At 38.5% G+C, this 27876-nt stretch overlaps 1 protein-coding gene across 1 annotated transcript in view; it reads right to left on the bottom strand.

Annotated features, from left to right (window-relative positions):
* The window catches only part of Fim (plastin-2 Fim), a 241543-nt gene that overhangs the window by 175854 nt on the left and 37813 nt on the right, over positions 1-27876 (bottom strand). The window contains exons 4-5 of the mRNA XM_067141346.2: positions 10436-10643; positions 5612-5766 (exon numbers count right to left, since the gene is read on the bottom strand). Coding sequence (XP_066997447.1) covers positions 5612-5766; positions 10436-10643 — 363 coding nt within the window. The remainder of the gene's footprint in view (positions 1-5611; positions 5767-10435; positions 10644-27876) is intronic.

Here is a 27876-nt window from a genome sequence, read left to right as displayed (position 1 = left end):
GAAGGAAGAGCTGTGGGAAGTAGAGTATGGAGGTAGTACCACTACTGGAGATGAGATGGAAGGAAACAGAGCTGGTAGAACTACAACATTATATACTGAACAACAGTAGGAAAGAAGAAAATGCATTAAGAACAGGATTCATGGTGAAGAAATTAATCAGTCATAGTACAGTGGAATATGAGAGAGTAAACCACAGAATATGTTGTTTAAGACCGAAAGGGAAATTTTCTAACATATCGCTAATCAGTGTGCATGCTCCCACTGAGGATGCAACTGAAGAAGGTAAAGAAATATTTTATGAAATGTTGGAGCATATAAAGAAATATGATAAAATAGTGCTAGGGGATTGTAATCCTAAAGCAGGCAAAGAGAAAGAAAATCAACCTGTTACAAGCCTTCATAGCTAACACCTAGAAACAAATGAAAATGGATGGAAATTGATTGACTTTGCTGTCAGTAAAGGAATGACAATTGAAAGTACCTGCTTTCCCCACAAAGACATTCATAAGGAGACCTGAATAAATCAAATAGCTCATGTGCTGATAGACACAAGACATGCTTCTCGTATCATGGATGTGATGAGCTGCCGAGGAGCAGATAAGAAACTTGCTGTAAAAACCAAAGATGCTAGACTTCAGAAAAATAAAGTTTACAAGATAGAGATACTTAGAGAACACAGGAAGAATATCAGGGTAAGTTACAAGAGAAATTGCAAGGGGTTAAAACTACAGACGATAATATTTATGTACTCTGGGATAAAACCAAACTGGCAATAAATGTAACAGCTCAAGAGATACTTGGAAAAAAAAGGAAGCAGAACAGAAATCGATGGTTTGATTAAGAGGTTTTAAAAGCCTTGGACGAAAGAAATCTAGCCCGACAAAGAATGCTGCAGACACACTTGAAATAATGTGCATATGTTTAAAAAAAAGAGAAGAATAGCAAAAACTTTCATAAGAATTAAAAAGAGTGAAGAAAGGAAAAGAGCTGATGAAATTCAAAATGACTTTGAAAACAAACAAGGGCAAAAATTCCTTTGTAGTGTGGGAAAAACAAAAAGAGGGTTCCAAACAAAAATGAATATGTTTAAATATGAAGCAAAAAATATGGTTAGAGGGAAGGAGGAAATCTTAGAAATATGGGTACAACATTTTGAAGGTTTGCTGTCAGGCAGACAGGTAGTAAGTGAAGAAAATAATGGAACAGCTAATACAGAAGATGGACAGGAGGACCTGTTAAAAAAAGATACAGAAGATACTATTCAACTGATGAGATAAGGAAAATAATCAAACAACTTAAGGTTAATAAAGCTCCTGGGAAGGATCATATAATAGCAGAAATGGTAAAGCATGGAGGTGAAGTATTAGTAAAAAGGATACATGAAATAATTAGGAGTGGTTTGGGAAACCAAAGAATGGACAAGAGCTACCATCTGTCCCATACATAAGAAGGGGTCGTATCTGCCATGCAAAAACTACAAAGGCATATCTCTCTTAAGTATTATGTACAAAATACTCTCTTACTGCTATAATTAAAAAAGATTATGTATGCAGAAGAGCAGAGAGAATGCTAGGGGAGTATCAAGCTGGTTTCAGGTCTGGAAAATCTACTGTTGATCGTATCTTCATAGTACATATGATATTAGAGAAGACCTATGAATATAATGTACAACTGAGACATCTTTTCACAGACTTCAAACTGGCCTATGTCAGAATAAAGAGATCAGCACTCTGGGAAACAATGCAGAGTTTTGATTTCCCACAGAAGGTAATAAAATTAACCAAAAATGACCCTGGAAAACAGCAGAAGTCAGGTTAAAGTGCAAGAGTGTCTTTCGAGGTAATGGAAAAAGGTCTAAGGTACGGGAACCAGTTATCTCCAATTTTATTTAACCTAACACTGGAGAGAGCAGTAGAAGTGAAACCACAAACCCAGGAGGCAATATATACAGTAGACTTGTACAAATCCTAGCCTACGCAGATGACATTATCATCACTGCCAGAAGTACAGAAGGACTAAAATCAGCATTCAGAGAGTTTGAAACAGCTGCCAAAGACCTTGGTTTAAAGATCAATGAACCGAAGTCTAAGTACATGATAACCGAGTGGACAGTAAGAAACAGAGAGAGTCTCCATGTTGGGCTAGGAATGGACAGTGGACAGCTTCATATATTTTGGATCAGTTGTAACATCAAAACAAAGTGGAGGCAGATATAACAAATCACACTAAAGCTGCCAATAGAGCATTGTACTCTCTCGTAGGCAGTAAAAATCTAAGCAGGAAATTGAAACTGACTCTCTATAAAACAGTGATCAAACCAGTCCAAATGTACGGCAGTGAGGCATGGGTACTGACTGAGGCTATGGAGAAGAAACTGAATGTCTAGGGAAGGAAAGTGTTGAAGATATTTGGCCCTGTGAAAGATGGAGAGATATGGAGGATTATAAAGAACATGACATGGTAGCCTTACTAAAATGGGAAGAATAAGATGGTTAGGGCATGTACAATAAACGGAAGAAGACAGATACCCAAAGAAGGATCCCACAGGACAGAAGAATGAGAGGTTGACCCCGAGTAAGATGGCTGGATGAAGTGGAGGCGGACTTGATAGCTATTGGAGTGAAGACGTGGTTTAGATGTGCAGAAGAGGCTATTGGAAATCTGTGATCAAGGTCAAGGTTCTCAGAGGACCATAGCACCATGGAGTAAGTAAGTAAGTAAGTAAGTAGTAGTAGTAGTAGTAGTAGTAGTAGTAGTAGTCATAATAATTAAATACTGCAGGTGCAGTTCCAAAAGAACGGACGTAAGCAAAAAGGACATAACGGGAAAATTACCGGTGTAATAGGCAGCCCATTAGATATTCATAAAGAACCCATGCATAGTTTACAAAACAATTTTAGTACAATAATAGTAACAACAATAATAAAGGGAACACTAAATATAAAACACCTGAAAGAAAAAGGCAGTGCGTCATTGACCTGACCAGGGCAGGGGGGCATGGCATGGCACATCAACGGACGTTTTGTTCCCATTGACTTCACACCGCACCGACGCAGATAGGTCTTATGGCGATTATGGTATAGAAAAGGGCTAGGAATGGGAAGGAAGTGACAATGCCTTAATTAAGGTACAGCCCGAGCATTTGCCTGGCGTGGAAATGAGAAACCACAGAAAACCATCTTCAGGGCTGTCAACAGTACGGTTCAAACCTACTACCTCCCAAATGCAAGCTCTCAGCTGTGTGCCCCTAACCACATGACCAACTCTCACGGTAGGTCAACAGACTGATTAGCCAGCTGGACTCATGCCAATGACAAAGTCTGGTATTACAACAACTCACATTCTATGTTAGAATGTAGGGAAGTGAGGACTTCATTAAGATAAGTTTCAAATTTCATCAAGTTTTTAAGGATTTAAACAGAAATAAACATATATGCTTATAAATTTCTAAATATTCTGAGTGTGATTTGATAGAATCTGATTAACGTTCTTCCAAGAACAAAACGCGAGTCTATTTTAATAAAATTCTTCCTTTTTCAGGTGTAGTTTTGTTACCATATGATTTCAGGTAGTTTTTAAATTTATTCAAAATTAGTTCCAGCAGACTGAAGAGCCTAACAGTTATATCGTATAATCCCGAATACCACCCGCCACTGAATAAGACCCGCACCCTAAATTTGAGACGGCAAAATACGGAAAAAAATCAAAAATCAAATAACTTGCATACCTATTTAATTTTCTTCAAATATACCACAAATATAAATTCAAACAGCTTACAATTAATAAAATCATCACCAAAATTACAAATAAAATTTGTCCAATACGCAGATCAATCTTGATCCAGCTGCATGTACAATAAATGGAAGAAGACAGATACCCAAAGAAGGATCCAACAGGACAGAAGAATGGGAGGTCGACTCCAAGCAAAATGGCTGGATGAAGTGCCTCCTCACTCATCCGGTTGGTGTTAACGTGTGATCACCATCAGACATCCATTCGGTGTACAACTGTTTCATTGCAGTTTTGAACGGCTGGTTCACGCACACATCCAACAACTGTTGAATAGAAGCGAGTCCTTCGGGAATTATCGAAAAATCGGTTTTTCCTTTCCTTATATCTTTCATGGCGTTAGTTGTATGTCCTCGGTAACTGTCCAACACAAGCATGTTTCGTTTTTGTAACAAAGCTCCCGGGCAACGCTGCCAAAAGCACTTCACCCAGTCCACAACTAACGCAATGTCCATCCAGCCGGATTCATGTGTTCTAACAATAACACCGGATGGCAAGTTTCCTTTCAGAAGAGTCTTCCTTTTCAGAACCACATACGGAGGGAGTTTGGTTCCATCTGCTAATACGCACAACATCACCGTGTATCGTTGCTTTTCCTTACCACCTGTTCTGATTTAGAACCCTTCGTATCCACTGTATTTTCCAACAGCATTTCAAAACAGACTAGTGTCTGGTCAGCATTCCCAATTTGCGATAGCAAATAAGAATTTTGCTTTCTCAAATGAATAATGTGACGCTGAAAGGCCGTTAATTTTTCTTCAAACACCCCAGGGAGATCTTGTGAAATAAACGTACGTCTCCGAATGCACAATCCGTTTCTCCAATATAAGTTTCAGATCCATCCGTGGCTTGCAGTAAAACCCTGTGTTTTGAGTTCTTTCGAAATCACTAATGCTTTCAATTGACACATCTCACTAGAAACATTATATCCTAACTCAGATTTTTCTATCACAAATTTGCGGAGTTGTTCTTCAATTCCCGGAAACACTGCACGCCGCCCGCGGAACGCTCTGTGATTGCCGTTACTTTTTAGAAGTTTATCCTTCTTCCACCATTCACGAATACACGAATCATCAATATAGTACTTTCTGCCAATGGCACGATTTCCGTATATTTCAGCTTAGCTTACAACTTTTAGTTTCTCACGTACAGTAAATGACAGCAGATGCAGTTTTGAATCCATCGCTTACTATAGAGACAGCACTTTCACGGGACAGATACGGAACTCTAATGCGAGCGAGGTAGACTTCCGTAACCAACAGTCTTGACTCTAGCAAAAGTACGATATCCCACGAGATCAGCTATTCGTGCACCCAGCATGCCAGCAACACTTGTGAAACAAATGACAATCGAGCATCAGCAGCTTTCATACTTACCCATATTCTTTGATTTACCGTATTTCATTACCTTACATTTCGCATTTACATGCCACTGTAACCATATTGAGAAAAACTCAATCTTGTTTTCTAGAACACAACTAAAACACAATAAGACTTGCATGCCCATTTACACGTGGTATATTGAGTACGGTAACCATATTCAAATCTATTTCAATACTCCACGTAAACGTAGTAAATATTTACAAGAATGAACGGCTTGAATACGACCCGCACCCAAGATTTAGAACCAATATTTTGGGGAAAAAAGTGCGGGTGGTATTCGGGATTATACAGTAAATGAAGCGAGTCGAAACTGATAAGAGATGGCTTCAAATATCGTAAAAAATTAAAGAAATTAAGGTGCGAGTTTTATTCGTTGGAGCAGATTACTCACGTATATACGGTATTCCCAACAACTAACCTAGTATTGTTTCTTTACATACCTAGCTACTCCAGCTCGCTCTAAATGGTGATTTACCCAACGCAACAGAATTGCTTCAGGGGAGAGTTTCATAAGGTCTTCGATGTGTTCTCCATCCATTAGCAGTGTCGTTAAACCAGGACAGTTCTCCAACGTTATCTGATTGAAGAGACCTATCTGCATAGGGGGAAAACAAAAAAAATATTCAGAATCTAAAAAGGGAGACCAGCCACAATCTGAAAGTTCTTATTCACATTCTTAATTATGGAAAACTTAAATAACTGTTGCAATATACACTCATTATGATTTTCTCATCATTTCATTTGAAAAAATGAAAAAGAAGAAAAAAGTAATATTATACTTTTTCAAAAATTAAATCTTCTTGGAAAGAATAACTGTTTCCAGTACAGTACTAACTTGTACAAAGAGAAATGAACATACTGACATTTTAAAAACCCATTAATATATATAGCAGTTCAATAAACCTTCAGAGCATAAAATAAAACAAATGTGAGAACTATAAAGCTCTTATCTTAACAATACATTAATTGCACCCTTCAAACTACAGGTGCACAAAGAAGTAATTCTCCCTGGCAAAAACAGAGAATAAATTGCACAGTTCATGGCAGAGCCACCCTCTAGGAATATTGCAGTATTCATTTTGTTAGTCATATCACTGCCACACCAAAATGTCTGTTCTTCTATTGTGTTAGCATTGTCTCCAACATGTTTCCACTAAAGGGCATACAACTCCCATGCAATTCACCTAACAATGTACATCGGAACCATTTCATCCAAACTGTACTTTTCTATCAATTTAATAATGGTTTAACAACAGCATTGGGTTACATAGCATGCTTCTACATAAAATATTAATATACATTGAATAAAACAGAATGGAAGTTCAATAGAATAAAACACAAAAAGAGAACAGACAAAACAGAAAAAATAAAAACAATAAACTTTAAATACAAAAGCGCAATATCACCTTTAAAGACTTGCCAATTAATGTATGTCTGTGTTAAAACTAATGAAATAAACCATTAACAATACTCTCTTTAATGTAGCAAATTATGATCTTGAGCATCTCACCACTCCAGATGGTAACACACAATAGCTAGGTCGACAACTGAAGAATAATATAACAGTGCTATTATACTCGAGTCAACTCAAGACCTACGTGGTCCCTTTGATGTTAGCCAGACTTCTGAAGACTTCTGTTTCTGAAGTCAGGAGCTTCCCTCAGTTTAGTTAGATATTCTGGTGAACTGACTTGACCAATTAAAAAAATTTTCCCTGTAAAAATATTTCACAACTTGTACGTTATTCAGATTCATTATCAATACTTGTATTTCATATGTAGATGGTTGTGAATAGTTATTGCTCTCAGTGGTGTATGTAGCAAAACATATAATTAACATGAGCTTGATATCTTATTGCATTGTGTACTTATAAAGCTTTGTTCGAGTTCATTCCATTCACGATTAATTCACATAATTTTTACGACACTGAAGATTGATCCAAGAAAACTGTTGGCAATACTAGTTGCAATAATATTCATAACTGCTGCCAGCTGTCAATAGCGTGTGTGATGCTGTGACGCTTGAGTTGCCAGTGAAATGCTCTAAAAGCTGATAACCGAGCTCGATAGCTGCAGTCGCTTAAGTGTGGCCAGTATCCAGTAATTGGGAGATCGTGGGTTCGAGCCCCACTGTCAGCAGCCCTGAAGATGGTTTACCGTGGTTACCCATTTTCACACCAGGCAAATGCCTGTACCTTAATTAAGGCCACGGCTGCTTCCTTTCACTTCCTAGGCCTTTCCCATACCATCGTCGCCATAAGACATATGTGTCGGTGCGACGTAAAGCAAATAGCAAAAAACTGATCAAAGTGGGGGAAAATTAAAAAATTGTTCCGAACGTTTACAGTAGCTTATGAGTTGAGAATCTGCTGCGGACTGTGGAAGAAGTGGTAAAAAAGGCCACACAGTTGACCAGCATTTCCACGCACAGTGTTTACATGGTTAACACGGAATTTAAACTCCATGGGAATCCAAGTCTCCAGCGAAAGGTCGACCAGCATCAAAAAGGAAGAGATTTCGCATGTCACAATATTCAGATTTTATTTTAATTGGTGTTCGAAGGAAAGCCGATAGTTTTTTTCTTAAGAACAAACTTTCAACTGTCAGGGAAGTGACAATTGCAGCGAAGTGACTCCGAGTTACCTGATATCAGTGAGTACAATTCGGAGGTTGATGACAGCCTTAGGATTTATCTTTAAGCGGCGGAATAGAGCTTCAGCTTTGCTGGAACAAGTAGAGTTAATGCAATGGCGTCACAACTACCTAAGGTCACAAAATAATGAAATGGAATATAAGGATCCACCTATTCAATACTAAATTATGCGAGAGATTCTTAAATCACCACATAGTCATTTATTTCATGGTACCAGTTTCGGCAAAGTGATTGCCATCATCAGCCATAGGGAGTTTACAAAGACATATAAAGTGACATTGACACGAGATCTTATATTTAAAATATACAAGCGCACGGTTTATTACCTTGACAAAACTGGGTGTAACGCTGGACATACACCATCTAAGGTATGGCACGACATTACGATTTAAATCAAACGCCAGGTTTTCATTAGTGGTGTCAGTACTGGGTTGAAAGCCCCAAGTGGTGGTAAAGGGGGTCGTGTAATCACAGTACATTGTGGAAACGAGAACGGTTTCATTGACAGAGCGGGACTTGTATTCAGAGCCAGCAAGTCCAGCGGAGGTTATCATCAGGAGGCACACAAAATAACTCTCTGGACTTTCTGGATGTGAATTACTACATGGGTTCGGAGATCACATTGCCGAGAAGGGGTAGCATATCATTCTTCAAACAAGTAAGGCCTTTTTCAAGTACGAAGGAGCTTGTCTTCAGCGATTGCCTTGACGAGTAATCGCACTGGACAGTCCGAAGTTTGAAGCCTAGTTTAAAGAACTATTGCCGAAACTTCAGCCGAATAGTGTGATTGTGATGGACAATGCCAATTATCACTGTCAAACTTGAAGGATCCCTACGTTATGTTCCAAGAATATTGATGTGCAGAAATTCCTAAGAGAGAAGGGAGTGTACTTTGAGGACAGCTGGATAAAAGCAAAATTCATGCGTTCAATTCAAACTGTGAAACATAAGAATGAAGGTTACCATACTGACAGAATTAGTGAGCTTGCTGGACATACTGTGCTTCATGTACCTCCATACCACTGTGGCAATAACACAGGCAAATACATAATGAAAGCAGCAACAGACTATGGCAAAACATGGTTTTGAGGCATTAACCCATTTTAAAACGTTTAGCAAACAGCGCTTTAAATATTAAGTTCAGCGCTTAAAATCTTAAATACAGAATTAACTAAAACCTATATTATTTGCAAAAATCAGCAAAATTTTTGGTTATCAGCAGGCCACAGTGTAAAATAGTTGTAAGCCAGCACAATCAATTAGTTAAAGACACAATTCTGAAAAAAATCAGCTTCTATTGAAAATTCAGGCTTCAAATTCACATAGTATTGTGGAGATAAACTTCTGCATGTCCTTTTGAAAGGTCTTCAACTCACATTAACAGCTACGATGAATTTTTTGGCAATAGGCTGTATAGGCATAGATATCAAGGATAATTTAATAAAAAACCACCTATTCAATACTTTCCACGTTTAATGTGGTTATTATCTACATGAATTTATGTAGACTTATTTAGGTCAGGTACATGTTTCACCCATTATTTTGGGCATCTTCAGCCTGTATACAACCTTTAGGTCAAGGTTTGGGACCTTTTTAACCAATATAAACATACCAATATATACAATATATACAAACATTAATGAACTCTTAACTGTATTAACTTATGTTACCCGTCTTAAGTTTTTTGTTCCTAATCTAATTTGAAAAATGTGCAAAACTAAAATGGATCTTCTTTTTGGTAAAGAGGATTACATACCAGGTTTTATGTGACCCCTATATCAAATCATGTTCTTGACGTACCGCATCTGTTGACAGGATGTGTCGTCAACAACAAGTGGAGATTTGAACTGATTGTTGATTGTAGGTTGGTCAAGATTGAAAATTTAAATGTGTGCCTAACGTCATCTTCAATACGGAACAATAATGAGAGTTGTTACTTGTAATAGGCTGTATGTTGCACTGACACAGATAGGTCTGTCCGGCTCTGTGGCTAAATGGTTAGCATACTGGCCTTTGGTCACAGGAGACCCGGGTTTGATTCCCGGCAGGGTCGGGAATTTTTACCTTAATTGGTTAATTTCGCTGGCACGGGGGCTGGGTGTATATGTCATCTTCATCATCATTTCATCCTCATCACGACACGCAGGTCGCCTACGGGCTTCAAATCAAAAGACCTGCATCTGGCAAGCCGAACTTGTCCTCGGACACTCCCGGCACTAAAAGCAATATGCCATTTCATTTTTCAGATAGGTCTTATGGTGACGATGGGGTAGGAAAGGGCTAGTTGTGGGAAGGAAGCCCCTGAGGCTTTAATTAAGGTACAGTCCCAGCATTTGCATGGTGTGAAAATGGGAAACCAAGGAAAACCATTTTCAGTTCTGCCAACAGTAGGGTTCAAAGCCACTATCTCCTAAATGCAAGCTCATAGCTGCGCACTCCTAACTGCACGACCAACTCACTCAAAACGATACCCCTCAACTGATTCATTTTTTAAAAAATTTAAAATTCTTAACACATAGTAAATTATTATGTTGAAAATCCCTCTATTATTTAATTTGATGGTAATGCTAGGCAGGAATTTGTTCAGTAGATAGAACCTTAAAATTACTTACCCTGATTATCTGCCACAGAAGCCCCAATACTAGATGAGGTTTTCCTTTAGCTAGATCGTGAGCATCTATGTTGACGATATTGCAACCGATAGCTTGAGAGGAATTTAGGGCAAGTGTTAAATTTTCATGTTTAGTATAAAGAGTCAAATTTTTCTTGTTAATTGCACGTTCATCAATTGTGTCTGGGCAAGAATGGTTGATTATTTTGCTGCAAAGAAGATCAAAGCATATTTCACAATTGGAAAGCTACAAGTACAAGATATAGATAAGAAAGCCCAAATACAAGGGTACAACAGTAAATATACACTGCAGTTTACGAAAGTAATAAATACATGAGGGAGCAATGACAGTAATCTGATTTTCAGAGGAATTTCTTATGCAATTCATAATTTACTAACATTTCAATGACATGCACAAAAGACATGCAAAATAAATAAATAAATAAATAAATAAATAAATTAAAGAATGTGTCTAAGCCCAGATTTGTACCACCCACCGTACTTGTCTGCACACTGAATCAAGCAAGTTAAAACAGTCCTGACATAACTCACAAATGTACAAAGTTCAATACCATTCGCTGGCAAACGGTTGTTGTTCAGCACCCATAATTTGATCATATCTCAAACATTTTCAATGTGCAAAAGCTGGGAAATCTAGCAGGTTATGGCAGAAATGAGATTGTAGCTTGGCATTATCTTTCTGAAATATGGCTTGAGGGTTGGCCTGCGAGAACAAAAGTCCTGATGGTATAGGGGACATCAATGACAATGAGCATTGACAATAGTGGTGCAGATAAACAGTAGAGATGATGTCCTGGAGGAATACAATTCTGATGAAGCTACTCAGCAGGTCACAGTCAGTCCCCATCACATTTGCTTTAACAAAAGTGTAATTCATCAGAAAACAACATTCTGTCATGTTTCTATCCAGTCACATTGAACAATGCACCACAGCAGCTTGGCAGCCATTTGACAGTTTATAAGAGTAACCCTTTAATAGGGTGACAAGTAGGTGAGTAAACTGCAGAAAGCGTTCCAAAAGGCATTGGATAACATGTTACAGATTACCAATGTTGCACTTGTACATGTCAGTACTCTCCAGTCTCTTTGAATCATCACATCCACATCATCTATCTTCTTCCATCTCAACAGGAAAGAAGTTGGCACTCGTGTTAACTTTACACTCAGAATGAAAGTCATGGAATATGGACCATGTCAGATGGCACCTGGGAAACATCATCTGACATCCAGCGAATGCACTCTAGCATCTCCACTGAACTTTGCATAGCACTGGTGCAAATATGCTATGCTGCTCATGGCAGGATGACTTTGAACTAACGGAGTTGGACAGGGGCATGATAATTGGTACTGAAGGATGTGACATTTTATCACCGAAGTAAAACAAACATTCACAACCCCACAATTCACAGTGCCACACATGAACAGAGTATAATGCATGGAAGGCAATACTATCCACTGTAGAGCATGCAGTGATCTTCCACAGCTATTGGATAATCATGACAAGCACAGTGCCTCAGGAGAATAGACTAACGTCAGACACACATAACCTAACCATCTACATCAAATTCTACAGACAACAAAACTAATATCCATTAGTCTCCTCATCCTAAACAAGCCACATACTCCCAAAATCCATAAAGCCAACAATCCAGGACATCCTAACATTCCCAGCCAAGGTTCTTCCATGGAACCCACTTCAGCACTGGTAGACCAACATCTACACCCCTTTGTACATTCCACTGACTCGTCAATTCGTGACACTGGACAGTTTTTCATAAATTGCTTTACGTTGCACAGGCACAGATAGGTCTCACAGTGACGATGGGATAGGAAAAGACTAGGAGTGGAAAGGAACCAGCTGTGGCCTTTGTTATGGTAGAGCCCCAGCATTTGCCGAATGTAAAAATGGGACACCACAGATAAAACATCAGGGCTGCTGACAGTGGAGTTCGAACCCACTATCTCCCGGATGCAAGCTCACAGCTGCACGCCCTTAACCACATGGCCAACTCGTCCGGTGCAAAATTAATAACTGGTACGACAGAAGGCAGTTTGCGTTTAGGAAAGGTTACTCCACTGAAGTACAACTTGTATGATTCCAGCAAGATATAGCAGATATCTTGGATTCAGAAGGTCAAATGGACTATCACGGCTCAAACTACTATCAGATAATTCTGAGTTATCTTCATCACCACTATCGAGAAGAAATTGCAGAATATTTTCCTCTTCCTCCTTGCGATGTTTACACGACATGTTGCTCCGTGGTAGCATTCATCTCATGAACAAGATGACCAACTTTAGAAGCAAAATAAACATAGACTCCACTTGTGAAAGTGATAGTGAGGATGAAGATAACTTCGTACATAACCTCACCACATCGAACAACTGGAATTGGCAATGCATGTGCAGTTGTTGGGGAGGTAAATACTATAGGTAGGAGGCATCTGGGTGATCATGCTACAGAATATGACGTGAGTCAGTTCCTTACTGACACTTTTGGGGAGGGAATTCGCAAGGAAACCAATGCCTATGGAAATAAAATTCTGAAAGATGTCACCCTTTATGATTACGCCACTAGAGGAGGTCCATCTCAAGGTAGCCAATGAGACTACAGGGAAGCCAATGGGGTCATCTTCCTAAAAAGATTGTTCCTCTCATCATCATCATCATCATCGTTGACCAACTCCAGTTTCCCAGGTGTGGTTTACAATCCTCTTCCATTTTGTTCAGTACATAAACCATTCTTCGTTCACAATCCGCTCCCAATCCTGACCACTCTTCTCTACATCCTTCTTCATTAAGTCTGTCCATTTTCCTCTAGGTCTGTCCACTGGTCTCTTTCCCCTTATTTCTCTTCCATACTCCTTTCTTGCAGACCTATTGACACTCATTCTTTTCACATGACCAAACCACTTCAGTCTTACCTTCTGGATCTTCTGGAGTAAGGAGTCTTCTAGTCCTACGTCTTCTCTGACATTTTCATTCCTGATTTTATCCCTCCTGGTCTTCTGGATCATTGTGCCTAGGAACTTCATTTCTGCTGCTTGGAGTTTTGAGTTGTCCTTTTTTGTTAATGTAGCGGTTTCCAGACTGTATGTTAGGATAGGGGTGTAGTACGATTTATATAGTGTCATCTTGGTTTTGAGTGGCACTTATTTATCCCATAGTAGCTGTCTTACTTGGAGGTAAAAATGTATTGCTTTGCTGATTCGACCGTTTACTTCATATTCAGCTAAGTTATCCTTGGACATTATGCTACCCAAGTACTGAAATTCTGGGACACTGTCCAGCTTAGTGCCATTTAGCATGTTTTCTGACTGGTTGTCACCCTTCTGTACCTTCAACACCACCGTTTTAGCCTTGTTGATGTTTAATCCAAATCTCAAACTCCTGACTCCAACCCTGCAGTCTCTCTTCCACATCATTCCCTGAGTTACCCCAAATGACTACACCATCTGCAAAAGCAAATGCTTTTAAGTCTTGTTGCCCTTTTTCTTTTAGTGCCTTTAATATGGTATCCATTCATCATCATTTCCCTTTATCCAGCTGTAGCTGGGTAGGAGCAAATATGGTTCCTCTCCACTTTCTTCAGTCTTTCCATCACTCCACCTCCAACACTGCGTCCCAGTCCAGGTTTCTTCCTATAATACTGCGTTGGATTGTGTCCTTCCATCTCAATCGTGGTCATCCACGGCCTCTCTTTCCTTGTATTTGCATTTCCATCACCTTTTTTTGGCATTCTTTCGTCACTCATTCACTTTATGTGCCCAAACCATCTCAGTCAGCTCTTCTCTATTCTATCATTCATTTTTTCCACTCCAATTTCTTCCCGGATTTTTTAATTCCTTATTTTGTCTCTTCTACTCTTCTGTATCATACTCCTCAAGAACTTCATTTCAGCTGCCTGTATTCGACTCTCATCCTTCTTTGTCATTATTCAAGTTTCTGCTCCATAAGTTGTTATGGGTACGTAATATATCTTGTACATTGTTTCCTTTGCTTCCATTGGCACATCTTTGTCCCATAACATGTTTTTTACACTATGATAGAAACAACTTCCAGCTTGAATCCTCTTGCTAATCTCAGCATCCAGTCGAACATTCTCCATTAATTCACTCCCCCAGGTATTTAAACGTGTCCACTACTTCCAGAGGCTTGTCTGCAAGTCTTTTTTTTGCTAGTTGCTTTATGTCGCACCGACACAGATAGGTCTTACGGCGACGATGGGACAGGAACGGGCTAGGAGTGGGAAGGAAGCGGCCGTGGCCTTAATTAAGGCACAGCCCCAGCATTTGCCTGGTGTGAAAATGGGAAACCACGGAAAACCATTTTCAGGGCTGCCGACAGTGGGATTCGAACCTACTATCTCCCGAATACTGGATACTGGCCACACTTAAGCGACTGCAGCTATCGAGCTCGGTTGTCTGCAAGTCTAATCTGACGTTTCCCTTCTTTCTCCCTTCTAGTCATAACAAGAGTTTTACTCTTTTCTACACTTATGTTCAATCCACATTCTTCAATTTTCCCCATTCACCACATCCAACTGTTCTTGAACCTTCCTGTCATCTTCTCCCCAAATCACAATATCATCTGCAAATAACATGTTCATTTCACTTCCTCCATATCCTGCTTTTGCTGTTCTCATGATGTCATCCATTACTATTGTAAACAGGATTGGTGACAGAACACTTCCCTGTCTCAGCCCACTAGTTATTTTGAATGAACTTGTCCTGGCAACTTGTGTTTGCATGCAATTACAACATTCCCTGTACACTGCCCCGATCATTTTTATGAATCCCTGTCCAATTCCTTTTTGCGCCATACTGTCCCAAACTTTAGTCCTGGGGACACTGTCATATGCCTTTTGAATGTCAATGAATGTCATCACCATATCATTCCCGTATTCCCATTGCTTTTCCATTAGTTGTCTCATAATGAAAATGGGCTCCATTGTTGACCTTCCACTTCTGAAACCAAACTGATTTTCCTGTGTCTGATACTCAACCCTCAACCTTATCCTACATTCCAGTATCCTCTCCATTATTTTAGCAACATGGGATATTAGAGTAATTCCCCTGTAGTTATTCAGTACTTTCTTATCAACTTTCTTGAAAATTGGGATGATTATTCCTTTCTGCCAATCATCAGGGACCTCCTTATTTTCCCAGACAATCCTGATAACTCGATATGTCCACTGCAGGCCTACAGCTCCAGCTGCCTTTTCATCTCCACTGAAATTTCATCTATTCCAGCAGTTTCTCCATTCTTCATCTTTCTTACTGCCATTTCAATTTTGATGATGATGATGATTGTTTAAAGGGGCCTAACATCGAGGTCATCGGCCCCTAATGGTACGAAATGAAATAACAAAAAGTAGAAATACATCCAATGACAAAAATAAAATTTAAAATGTCATGAAGAATGAATGGATGGAGATGAACCCAACAACAAAAAACAAACAGTGAATCAGATTCAAAAAAAGATCGTAAACAATAGTATTACTGACCAAGGGACCCCTTATAAAGCACAATGATGCTTGATGTCTAAAGGGGTGCAAAATCTATGCCTAAGGCCCCACAGAATGGTACATGTCGCAAGTAAAGTAGAACCATGGTATTTGTCATGTTGGGGTACTAATCAAAAGTAGCCAAGACTCACGGTGTTCCACACAAGATGGTACTGCTCACAAGTATTGTACTTCGTACAGGGAATGCAGACCTATGGTGTTCTCACACAATGGCACCACCCACAGCCAACGAAAACCGATGATGCTCCTCAATTAGGTGTACTAATAACAGGCGCCGGTATTCCCGTGTGTTCCTCACATAGTGGGCACCAATCACAGGCAACGCGGACCGACGGTGTCGCTCATATAGCGGTACAACACACAGGCTATGCCCAGACCCGCAGTGTTGCTCACATGGGTACGACGCACGGGTACTGGAAACCCCCGGGCCAGCCTCTTTACTGCTACGAATCACAAACCTATTTCGTTCCTAATTTAGTGGTACTACTCGCAAGTACAGGCAACACATGGTGTTCTCCGCATGATGGTACGAATCAAAAGTAGTTTCATGGTTCTAATTCAATCATCCCTTGGTCGCCCCTTTTAGTCGCCTCTTACGACAGGCAGGGGATGCCGCGGGTGTGTTCTACATGTGCGTCCCCCACCTGCAGGGGGTAGTGTGTTTAGTCCGCGAGAGGTATTTTATTTCCCTCAAGTCCGCCGGCAAGCTGGTTAGGATCCACCCTATCCGCAACCTGGGACGCGCCACGTGGGAGTATCATCTCTCCCCCTGCTACGCCATCGTAGCAGGTTCGTGGCATTTCAATTTCATTCATTGTAATTTCTTTATCCATTTCTTCAATCAACTAATTGCCCTTCCTGGTCGTCCATAAATGACTCATCAGTTCTTATGTTCAGCAACTTCTGAAAATACTCTCTCCATCTATTCCTTATTTCTTCTGGCTTTATTAATATTATGCCGTCTTCATCCTTCACAAATCTGTTGTCTACTTGGTCTCTCTTTTTGTTTCTTAAAACAGTAATTTCTTGCTGCCCTGCATATCATCTCTCAATTTCTGTGTGAGTAACGTCCAGCTTTTCCTCTTTTCTTCCTCCACTACTTTCCTGGTCAAATTCTTTGCCTCCACATATTTTCTTCTACTTTCTTCAGTCTTAGATGTTTTCCATGCTTTCCATGCCATTTTCTTTTCCTTCAATTTAATCTTTACCCTATCATTCCACCAGTGTGTCTCTTTGTCTTTCACATTTCCTGATGTCCTACCACATACCTTTTCTGCACATCCAACCAGCGTTTCCTTAAATCTTTCCATTCATCTTCAACATTCCCCACCTCCGTCCTGGGTACCAAGGGTATTATTCCCCTTTGAAATTCTTCTTGTATGTTTGTATCCATTACAATGATAAATAATACGGGCGACAAAATACTACCTTGTTGTGCTCCCCCTTTTTGTCTCAAACCAGTCTGACAGTCCAGAACCGACTTGTACACAGCTTCTGGATTTCTCGTAAAGCACCTTGACTTTTGAAATTAGACTGTCTCAAACTTTGAGCTTTCTCAGGCACTGCCAAATTAACTCCCTTGGTATGTTGTCATAGGCCTTTTCGATGTCAAGGAACAGTAGATATAAAGGCTTCTCTTTTTCCTGATGTTTTTCAATTAGCATCCTGACAGCAAATATAAGATCTGTTGTTGATCTTCCAGGCCTAAAGCCATATTGTTCCTCTTCTAAAGTGATTCTACAATTTCTCGTAATCTATCCTCTATAATTTTTTCCAGAACTTTTAGTCCATGAGAGAGTAGTGATGCCACGGTAGTGGGTACATTTCCGTCTGCTGCCTTTCTTGAATATAGGTACAATTATACCTTTCTTCCAGTCCTCTGGGATGGTATTTTGCTGCCATACTACATTTAGGAGTCTATAGCTACGTATAGCCACTGGATTGCTGGGGTTCCTCCTGCTCTCAACATGTCCACACTTAACTCGTCTATTCCTACAGCTTTCCCTTTCTTCATACTTTTAAGGCTCTTCTCTATCTCCAGCCATGCGATTGGTGGCTCCGTATTTTTTTACTGGTCTCTTCACTTTTTCCAGATTCTTCTCTGTTTTCAATTACATTTGATGCCTCTTCATTCAGGAGCTTGTCAAAGAAGGTCTTGAATTCTCTCCTGATTCCAACTCCCTCTCGTACTACTGATCCATTGTCCTGCTCTATTACCTTGATGTCTTCTATGTTATTTTGCTTGTTTTTAATTACTCTGTAAAGAAGTTTCTTGTTTCCTCTGCTGTCCTCTTCCAACTTTTCTACAAACTCATTCCATTTTTTCTCTTTCACTTCTCTTACTATCCTCTTAGCTGCAAGTTTTTTTGCCCTGTGGAGTTCCTGTAGTTTAGTCATTTCTTGGCCACCTGGATCTTGTGCATCTCTTTGCTTTTCTTTGTCTAGCATCTTTTTTGGCCAATTTCTCTCTTTTATAGCCAATCTGACTCATTCCATCAAAGTGTGTCCTTTTTTCACGGTCGATCCTGTTACTCCACATGGGTCTTTAGTTTCACCCACCAAATTATCTTTAAAAAATTTTCCATTCTTCTACTGTATTCATTTCACCTGTTGGTGTCTCTGTATCCTTATTTGATATTCTTCCTTCATCTTGGATTCTTTTAATTTCCAAGTCTCCACTTTATGTTTTCTTTTTCTTTCCTTCGGGGTTGTGTTAGCCATATGATTCAGGTCTACAATCAATAATTTATGATAACTGTCCATACCCTCACTGGGGATAACTTTGACATCAGTTACATATTTTCCTCCTCCTTTGTTAGTGATGATATAGTCTATGAGAGACTTATGTTTTCCATCCCAGCTATATCTTGTTATCTTGTGGCTGTCTTGTTTTTGGAAGAAGGTATTTTTGATGATCAATCCATTTCTTCTGCACAAATCAAGCAATTGTTTGCCTTCTGCATTTCTGTTCCCAAACCCATGTGGTCCAATGATTTCCTCATAACCAAGTCTGTCTGTCCCAACTTGTGCATTTAAGTCCCCAATGATGATGACATTTTATTCATCAATTATATCTTCTAGATCTTGACAGAATTGTTCCTTCTCTTGAGCACTACATTCAACCTGTGGTACTTATACCTGCACTACTGTGTAATTTATGGACTCCAGCTGCATAGATAATTTAATGATCCTATCATTCTTATAGGATACTTCAGTAAAGGTGTCCATGTCTTTTGTTATCAGGAAAGACACACCATTTCTGGCCTCTTCCTCGCGTCCACTCCGTAGTAATTTGTAGCCATCTCTGAGAATCTTGCTACCTGCCTTTCTCTGTTTTGTTTCACTCATTCCCAATATGGATAGATTTTTTCCTCTTCATCATATCGATAAGTTCTTCAGTTTTTCCAGTCAGAGTCAAAATATTCATAGTCCTAATTCTTACATTGTTCTTCGGACATATCTGTCTTTCATCGGAGCCATGTTGGCCGTCATACGTGCCAGATCTGCTCGAAGACTGTCAATTTCGGTATTATTTTTTATCTCCATCCGAGGTTCGTTTGATTGTTGAAAGCAATTTGAAGACGCTACCACTGGCTTGCTAGGCCTACCATGGATCTTCGCGTCGATACTTTGTTATGTACTAGATCAGGGATGGCGAACCTATACTTTACAAAAGAAAATATTTATAAAATCCTCCTATCAATACAAGTCAAGTCATCTGTTAGATGAAGCAAAGTCTATACATGTTTCAGATTAATCTCAAGGCCATCTTCAGTAGTAAAACAATGATTACATAATATACAAACAAATTAAAAATCGTAATGGTGTGAAGTGACAGTGATCATGATTAGTGAGTTAAAAACACATTGAGGTACAAAGTCCTCTCGTCTAACAGATCTTGCTGACTGTTAAATAAAAACACTTTGCTGAGGAGTGTAGTGAGACGTTAATACTACAAATAAAACATGTATAACATCTGTAATGAGAAAAAAGGAATATATGAGTGGATGAAGAACAAGTTAAAAATGATGTACGAAAAGAAAACTCATATGACTTACTTGTAACTAAAAGTTGTCGTCTCTAATGGAGATGACCTTGTCGGTCTCAAGTCACATTGACAACTAGGACTGTGTGTGGCTTACTGTGTATCTGTGTCGATGTGGTTGGGAGGGGTAATGGAGGGGGAGGGGCAGGGAGGGAGGGACGTTGTGATTCGCGGAAGGAGGGTGTTGATGGAAGGGCGGGTCTTGTTCTAGAATGTCGGTAGTGAAACTTTTTTATTAATGAACTGTTCGCAGATGAGCGGGACAAAGGTTTCCAGTAAAATATTTTTCTTTTCATTGATTTCATTTAAGTTATAGATGGGATTGTTATATTGGTCGATATCTATATATATATTCTCTAGTATATTAAGTATGGGACCTTTCTGTTCGTAATGCAGGATCTTTAAATCTTGATCAATTGTTGTGTATTTATGATTTTTCTCTCTACAATGTTCGCTTATGTCTGAGTAGCGATTATACTTTAGGGCATTAAGATGTTCGGAGTATCTTACATTGAAACTGTGGCCTGTTTGCCCAATATACGTTGAAAGACATGATTGGCATTTTAATTTGTATATTCCAGAGTTAGAAAATTTTTTGCTGTTGACAGTATGAGAATTAAAAAACATTTTTGTATTGGTGTGAACGGTCTTGAAAGCTACTTTTAACTTGTGCTTTTTAAAGATGTTTGAAATAGGATATATTATTATTATTATAGGTAAATGTGGTGAACTTCTCTTTATGGGAAGATTGTTTTTCTAAGGTGGTCTTGGGTTTATTTCTAAATTTATTGAGAATTTTATTTACAAAAGCTTTACTGAAACCATTACCTTCGGCTATTGCATAAATGGTGTTGATTTCCTTTCTAAAATTCTTACGGGATAAAGGAACATTAAGAACTCTGAAAATCATACTATTGTAAGCTGTCTTCTTCTGTGTCCCTGGGTGTAGAGAAGTTTGGTGGATTGTGTTTATTGTGTGAGTGGGCTTCCTGTAAATATGCCTATGCCACGCATTACTAGGTGACACGCGAACATGATTTCGGTGGCACGCCACATGAACATGATAATATTTATCACAGATAATACACATCTTACAGTGTTTCATTTGTAAGAAATAAATATCGAAAATCTAAATACTAGTTCAATCCGGATGTGCAATATGGCAACACTGCTACACTGATAGGTCCGAAAGTCAAGTGAGATAACAGTGTCGTTTTCTAGTAATTTTGTATACGGACATCACAAACATGTTTTCGGTGCCAAAAAGAACAGAAACTTAGCCAAGGTAGTGACCAGATTTTTCAAGAACAGTGGACAAGGGAATTTGGACAGATAGAAAGATGTGTTGCCTATGTTCGAAAACAATTGTATCCCTCACATTTAATGTAAAGTGCCATTTCGAGACTAATCATTCAAATGTTTGTTCCATGCCAAATGAAGAAAGAAGAGAGTTCGTGTCACAAAACATCGAACATTTACACAAAACAACTTAGTTCTTTTGTATCATCGTTCCGGCTTATATCATCGTTCCGGCTTAGGAATAATATCAGTGTGGCTGTTTTCATCTGTCTTAATGCATGGTACAGCATGCATGGGAAACCGCTTTCTGACGGCGAGTTTGTAAGGGATCAAACACCCGATATAGATAATTAACAACAATTGCACGCTGGACGCCAGGCTTTGAAATTAAATGTAATTTGAAACCGAATTTAGATCTAAAAAGTACTAAACTTAATTTAATGAGACTATCTCAGTCGTGAGGTATAAGGATACTAACCATTAAATACCATGTGGAAAAACATAGGGAACCAACCTACTAAAAAGTAGATTATTTAACGAGGTACAAAGAAAAAGGTTTTAATCCAAAAAAAAGATGAAATTACGTAAAAACGAGTTTTTACCAAAATTAAAATTTACTGACTGAGATTACAATTCAATACTACACACACGGACTTGCGATAACAGGGCTTAGTAATGCTTACCGGAGGTTGATCTTTTAGTCGTCTGCTTCCGTAGTTGATAGTTGTCGTCCCTCTTCCAACAGCATCACCCTCGTCATCTGCTTCATGGAATGGATTCCACCCTGAATCTATCACTCCCTATTTTGCTGAGTACCAAAAACATAGTACCAGCCTTAAAATGTGAAATTCCACATCGGAATTAACTGAAGAGAGAGAATGGAAACATCCAGTCCTATATTATATGAACTTGTCTTTCTAAATAATCTGAGTAAGTCTCACAGAGCCGATAAGAAATGTTGAGTACAAGCACATCATAAGCGATGCACTCACATAGCATAGTGACTCTCTAAAAGCCCATGGACTACCTGAGAATGGAGACTCAAGAAAGCTGGATGCAGAATACAGAATGCAGAATGATCTTCACACCGCCGTGTAGATCTATATAAATCCTCTTCATATTCCCACTTCCTCTCGATGTCACATGACATCTCGTTCCAATGAGAACCGATATACGTCACCACCCTGTCGATATATAGATGAAGTGTCTGTCCTTGACAGAAAGAACCCTCTTGATAGGAGCACGTGATATGGGGTGATTTAGCGTCCCAACAACAAAATTATGTATCCTCCTCTTGCTGTTGCTTACGTTTCCAAGAACCTTCCAAAATGAACCTTCCTGGACTATTGCGAGACACCAAGTAGCCTGTTAGCGCAAGACCTACTGACTTAACATTTCAATGGAATATTCTAATATATTACAATTAAAAATTATTTCTCGTTCTTACGTACAAATTACATAAATGATGATGGACGATAATAATGAATAAAATTACAAATGATACATGATACATATATATAAAATTAATTCGGGTGGGCAATCAAATTATGTCAATGTCGTGGCGACCACGATTATTACAAGTTCTTGAAATAAACTTCCTTACTGATGTCTGCCACATTACTTGAAAACTTCCGTAACAAACAAAATTAACAGAATGCAAGGAATGCCAGGCAGCTGAACTGCTGTCAAGGATACAATAATAAGAATGAGTAAGTTGTGGAGCAATTGAAAGCTAATTTGGTTAACTCCCAGATGTATGCAGTATGCTTGAATGAAAGCATGGATGTGACCTTACAAGCGAGGATAGCTGGTTTTTGTTTCTGATTTCCTTGCGGAAATATGATGAGGTGGAAATAAGGTAAATTGTTGAGCATACGAACTATGACAACATTGGAAGATAATGAAGCTAATGGAGGAAGTGAAGCCCATTGGCAATAACAGTATTTTTGATTTTTATATAATATATATTTATATATATACATATCTTTTTAAAGTTTGTTTTATGTTGTACCGACACATATTTAATGACGAAGTGTGCTACAATCGGAGCTTATTATTTACTTATTAACAAATCATAATAGGTATTCTCAAAACTTATATTTTTTTAAATGTATTTTTTGCAGTATTTGAAAAATACAACCACGGAACATGCAATCAAATGTATTTACAAGATATATATCTAATGAATAAATAAATAAATAAATAAATAAATAAATAAATAAATAAATCAGTAAATAAATTTAAAAATAATACATTATGAAACATAACTGGGAATTCGGGATGGAAGTCGCGGGGTGGGTGTTGTAGGTAGTAGCCATTTCTTAAAGAAAAATATCAAGTGGCACAGTCAACAGTTGAGAATAATAAACCAGACTTCAAATGGCACACCTGTTGGAAAAGGTTTGCAATCCCTGCACTAGATGGTCTGTGGCTGACGCGCATTTCCTCATGTAAGTTAAGTCTATGGTTTACCCGCCAATACTCGGGAGGCTGATTGCAGCAGTTGCCCACTGGGCGATGGGGTCGCCACATCCGTACGCCAAGTAAATCAGCCCCATCAAGGAGATGTAAAGTCTGTTTTGAGCATGGAATCTGGAAGGAACCTTACTTCGATTGCAGCAAATGTAAAGTTGCCCTTCACGTGGAAGGATGTTTCAAGGTGTACCATACCTTAAAAGACTTCAGTTAATTAAAGTAAGTTAAACTGTAACTCAAAATGTTGTTAGTTTGATGCAGTATGCTTTCGTAACCATTTTAGCATCCATAAAATAAAATGTAGGAAAAATAATCGCATTCTAAGGTACATTTCACAAGGAAAATATTTGCATGGCAATGGGTTAAAGATTAAGACGCTAACCCAAGACGTTTAGTGGTATCTACTCGTTTGAAATAATAACAATATGTTGATTTATTTGTCCACCTAATCAATACAATAAATCTTGTCTTTGTTGAATTACATTGACATGTTAATTAAAATGGTATATGTTTCGCCTTACATATAGGCATCATCAGCCAGGAGTTTAACTTTGAAATAAAATCAGGTGCCTGATTTACATATAAATAAGATAAAACTAATTTATGAAAAACCTTGAAGAGACTTGAAGGAAAATTAGCATATAATAAATGACTAGTACACTGTTGGTTTTAAAGACAGTACTATGAGTGAGAAATTTATAATTGAGGAAATTATTTACAATAGTGACATTGAAAGACTATTAATATGAGTAAAATGAATAAACCAACAGTTTTTTATAAGCAATTGGAAAAATTGCTGTAAAATGATGTTGACCAACTAGTGGTTGGAACAGGTAATATTGAGAATGACAGTCGGAATCGTATTTTAAAAACATGCTGGATAAAATAAAGTTGAGAGATGGTTAAGTTACCTGTGATAATTTGTTTATGTAAGTTAAAAGTCAAAAGTCAATAGCATATGGTGATGTTGTGGTTCACTTTGATGCAGAAGTGCGAGGTTGTCATTGAAGGTTAATATACGATGTTTATATTGGACTTCTATGGACCATCTCATTTGGTATGGGATGCCGTTGGAGGGAGCGGTATTAGAGTGGGTGTAGCTATAGGTCTATTGGTTGTACTTTAATGGGAGGTACTAGCAGTGGGGGGAAGGGAGGGTAGCGGATTAGTTATAGAGGAGGTGGGAGTGCTTATTGATTTAAGGTTGAAAATTTTGAAGAATATATTGGTGAGGGGAATTGATCCTTGTAATAGTAATAAAATCAGTTCGTACAAGAGGCTTTCATTATCAATGATATCATTTAAATTCTTATCTTGGTCCGATGACCTTTGATGTTAGGCCCCTTAAAACACCAAGCATCATCATCATCATCATCGAATTCTTATCTTTCTTAAACTGCTGGTCGAGGAATATGAATAAATTTTTGTATTTGTCATGAGTTTACTTTTTTTGATTCTTTTGAGGATATGAAGGTCCTGTTCTATTGTAGTGAATTTATGCCTGTGTCCCTCATGTGGTTGGCCATTGCAGAGAATTTATTGTGTCTTAGTGCAATTGTAATGTTCGGCATATCTGGTAAAAAGCTGTGGCCAGTTTGGCCAGCATAAGAAAAATTACATGTAGAGCATTTTAATCTGTATATACCTGATCCAGAGTAACGGTTATCTGTGATGTTGATAGAGTTATGATTAAAGAATAAGTTACGATTAGTGTTTTTTGTAGTATAGGCTATTTTTACATCATGCTTCGTTAAGGGATTGGTAATTGGATGAATACTATGGTTTTGACAGAATACGAAAATTTATTCATATTCTTCGACCACCAGTTTAACAAAGGTAAGTATTTAAACGATATCACTGATAATAGAAGACCCTTGTATGAACAGATTTTATTACTATTACAAGAATCAATTCCCCTTACCAATATATTCTTAAAAATGTTTAACTTTAAATCAATAAGCACTCCCACCTCCTCTGTAACAAATACGCTACCCTCTCTTTCCCCCACTGCTAGTACCTCCCATTAAAGTACAACCAATAGAAATGTAGCTACACCCACTCTAATACCGCTCCCTCCAACGGCATCCCACCGCTACAATACGCGCAGCAATACACCTTCTTCTTTCTCCCCCATCGATAGTAGCTACCCTCCAAGTACTACAAACAAGCCCATAGTCACGCCTTCGCAAACAGATTCCCCTCCAACTCAAAGCTACAGCTATAACATGTAGTAAGAGCTCGACAGTCGTCAATAACTTTTAGCTCATAACATAACAAGTCACCCTCACCATCGTCAAATGGTAAGTGCACACGATTTCCACCTAAAAATTTTATTACGATTTTTTTCTTACAATTAACACCACGTTTTTGGTTTCCTTTTACAGATTTTACTTCTGATCCAACATTCAACATGTCAGCTACATTCTACTGTCGCATTGCCTTTTCGACCAGCTTGTCACCAAACCCATATTCTCAACAACGTTGTAACACCATATCAAATGAGTAGTCCATAGAGGTCCAATAGAAACATCGTATATTAACCTTCAACAACAACCTCGCACTTGCATCAAAGTGAACCACAACATCACCATATACTATTGACTTTTAACTTGCGTAAACAAATTATCACAGGTCACTTAACCAACTCTCAACTTTATTTTATTCAACAATATGTTATAAAAATACGATTCTGACCATCATTCTCAATATTACCTGTTCCAACCGCTAGTTGGTCAACATCATTTTACAGCAATTTTACCACTTGTTTATAAAAAACAGTTGGTTTATTCATTTTACTCATATTAATGTCCGACTCGTTGGCTGCATGGTCAGCGTACTGGCCTTTGGTTCAGAGGGTCCTGGGTTCGATTCCCGGCTGGGTCGGGGATTTTAACCTTCATTGGTTAATTCCAATGGCCCGGGGGCTGGGTGTTTGTACTGTCCCCAACATCCCTGCAACTCACACACCGCACATAACACTATCCTACACCACAATAACACGCAGGTACCTACACATGGCAGATGCCGCCCACCCTCATCGGAGGGTCTGCCTACAAGGGCTGCACTCGGCTAGAAATAGCCATACGAAATTATTACTCATATTAATAGTCTTTCAATGTCACTATTGTAAATAATTTCCTCAATTATAAACTTCTCACTCATAGCACTGTCTTTCAAACCAACAATGTATTAGTCTTTTATTATATGTTAATTTTCCTTCAAGTCTCTTCAAGGCTTTTTATAACTTAATTTTATCTTATTTATATGTAAATCAGGTGCCTGATTTTATTTCAAGGTTAAACCCATGGCTGATGATGCCTATATGTAAGGCGAAACATGTACCATTTTAATTAACGTGTCAAGATTTATTGTATTGATTAGGTGGACAAATTAATAAATTAACTTATTGTTATTATTTCAATCAAATATCATCAATACGGATCAAAAATTACATTTATCACTTGCAATCTACTCGTTTTTTGAAAAAATTCAATTCAACGCCTATAATTTTCAGTCGTTGTTCCAGAGCCCTTCCTTTTTTCTCACGGGACATGTCAAGAATAACAATAATACACAGAAACTAAAATGAGAAAAAACAATGTAATTACCAACGAGATAAAATTGTAATCGCCGCACACAACCAAGACGCAGCACAGGTCCACTCAGAATGAAAAGAGACAGCACAATGCCGGCTTGGCGATTTGAGCAGAAGCCTTGGCACCACAAAGCTCACAGGCATGGTTAGGCCTATACAGTGTGCTTGCACGTAAATCTGTGCACTTCAGTCCAGCCTACATGAACCTTGCTCCAGCCGAGAAACTTGCTCAAGCCTAGAAACTCTAAATTGCTTGTAGCACGTACATTCTTCCGTAACAGATTGCTGTTATCCCATGCCACTTTAAATTGAAATGAACATCTGAGTATATTTTTCTCATAAACGATCAATGCGGGAAAATTCAGGGAAATTTAAAATTTGTTTATATGGAATGTTTTTGGGACTAAATAAATTGAACGATGCATACGGGAAAACGACAGTTCCGGAAACGATGCATCGAAGTTCTACTGTATATACATA

Source organism: Anabrus simplex, chromosome 2 (genome assembly GCF_040414725.1).
Source record: "Anabrus simplex isolate iqAnaSimp1 chromosome 2, ASM4041472v1, whole genome shotgun sequence".
Lineage (NCBI taxonomy): Eukaryota > Metazoa > Arthropoda > Insecta > Orthoptera > Tettigoniidae > Anabrus > Anabrus simplex.
The sequence above is the reverse complement of the archived record's forward strand: the minus strand, read 5'-3'. Positions and strand labels throughout refer to the sequence as shown.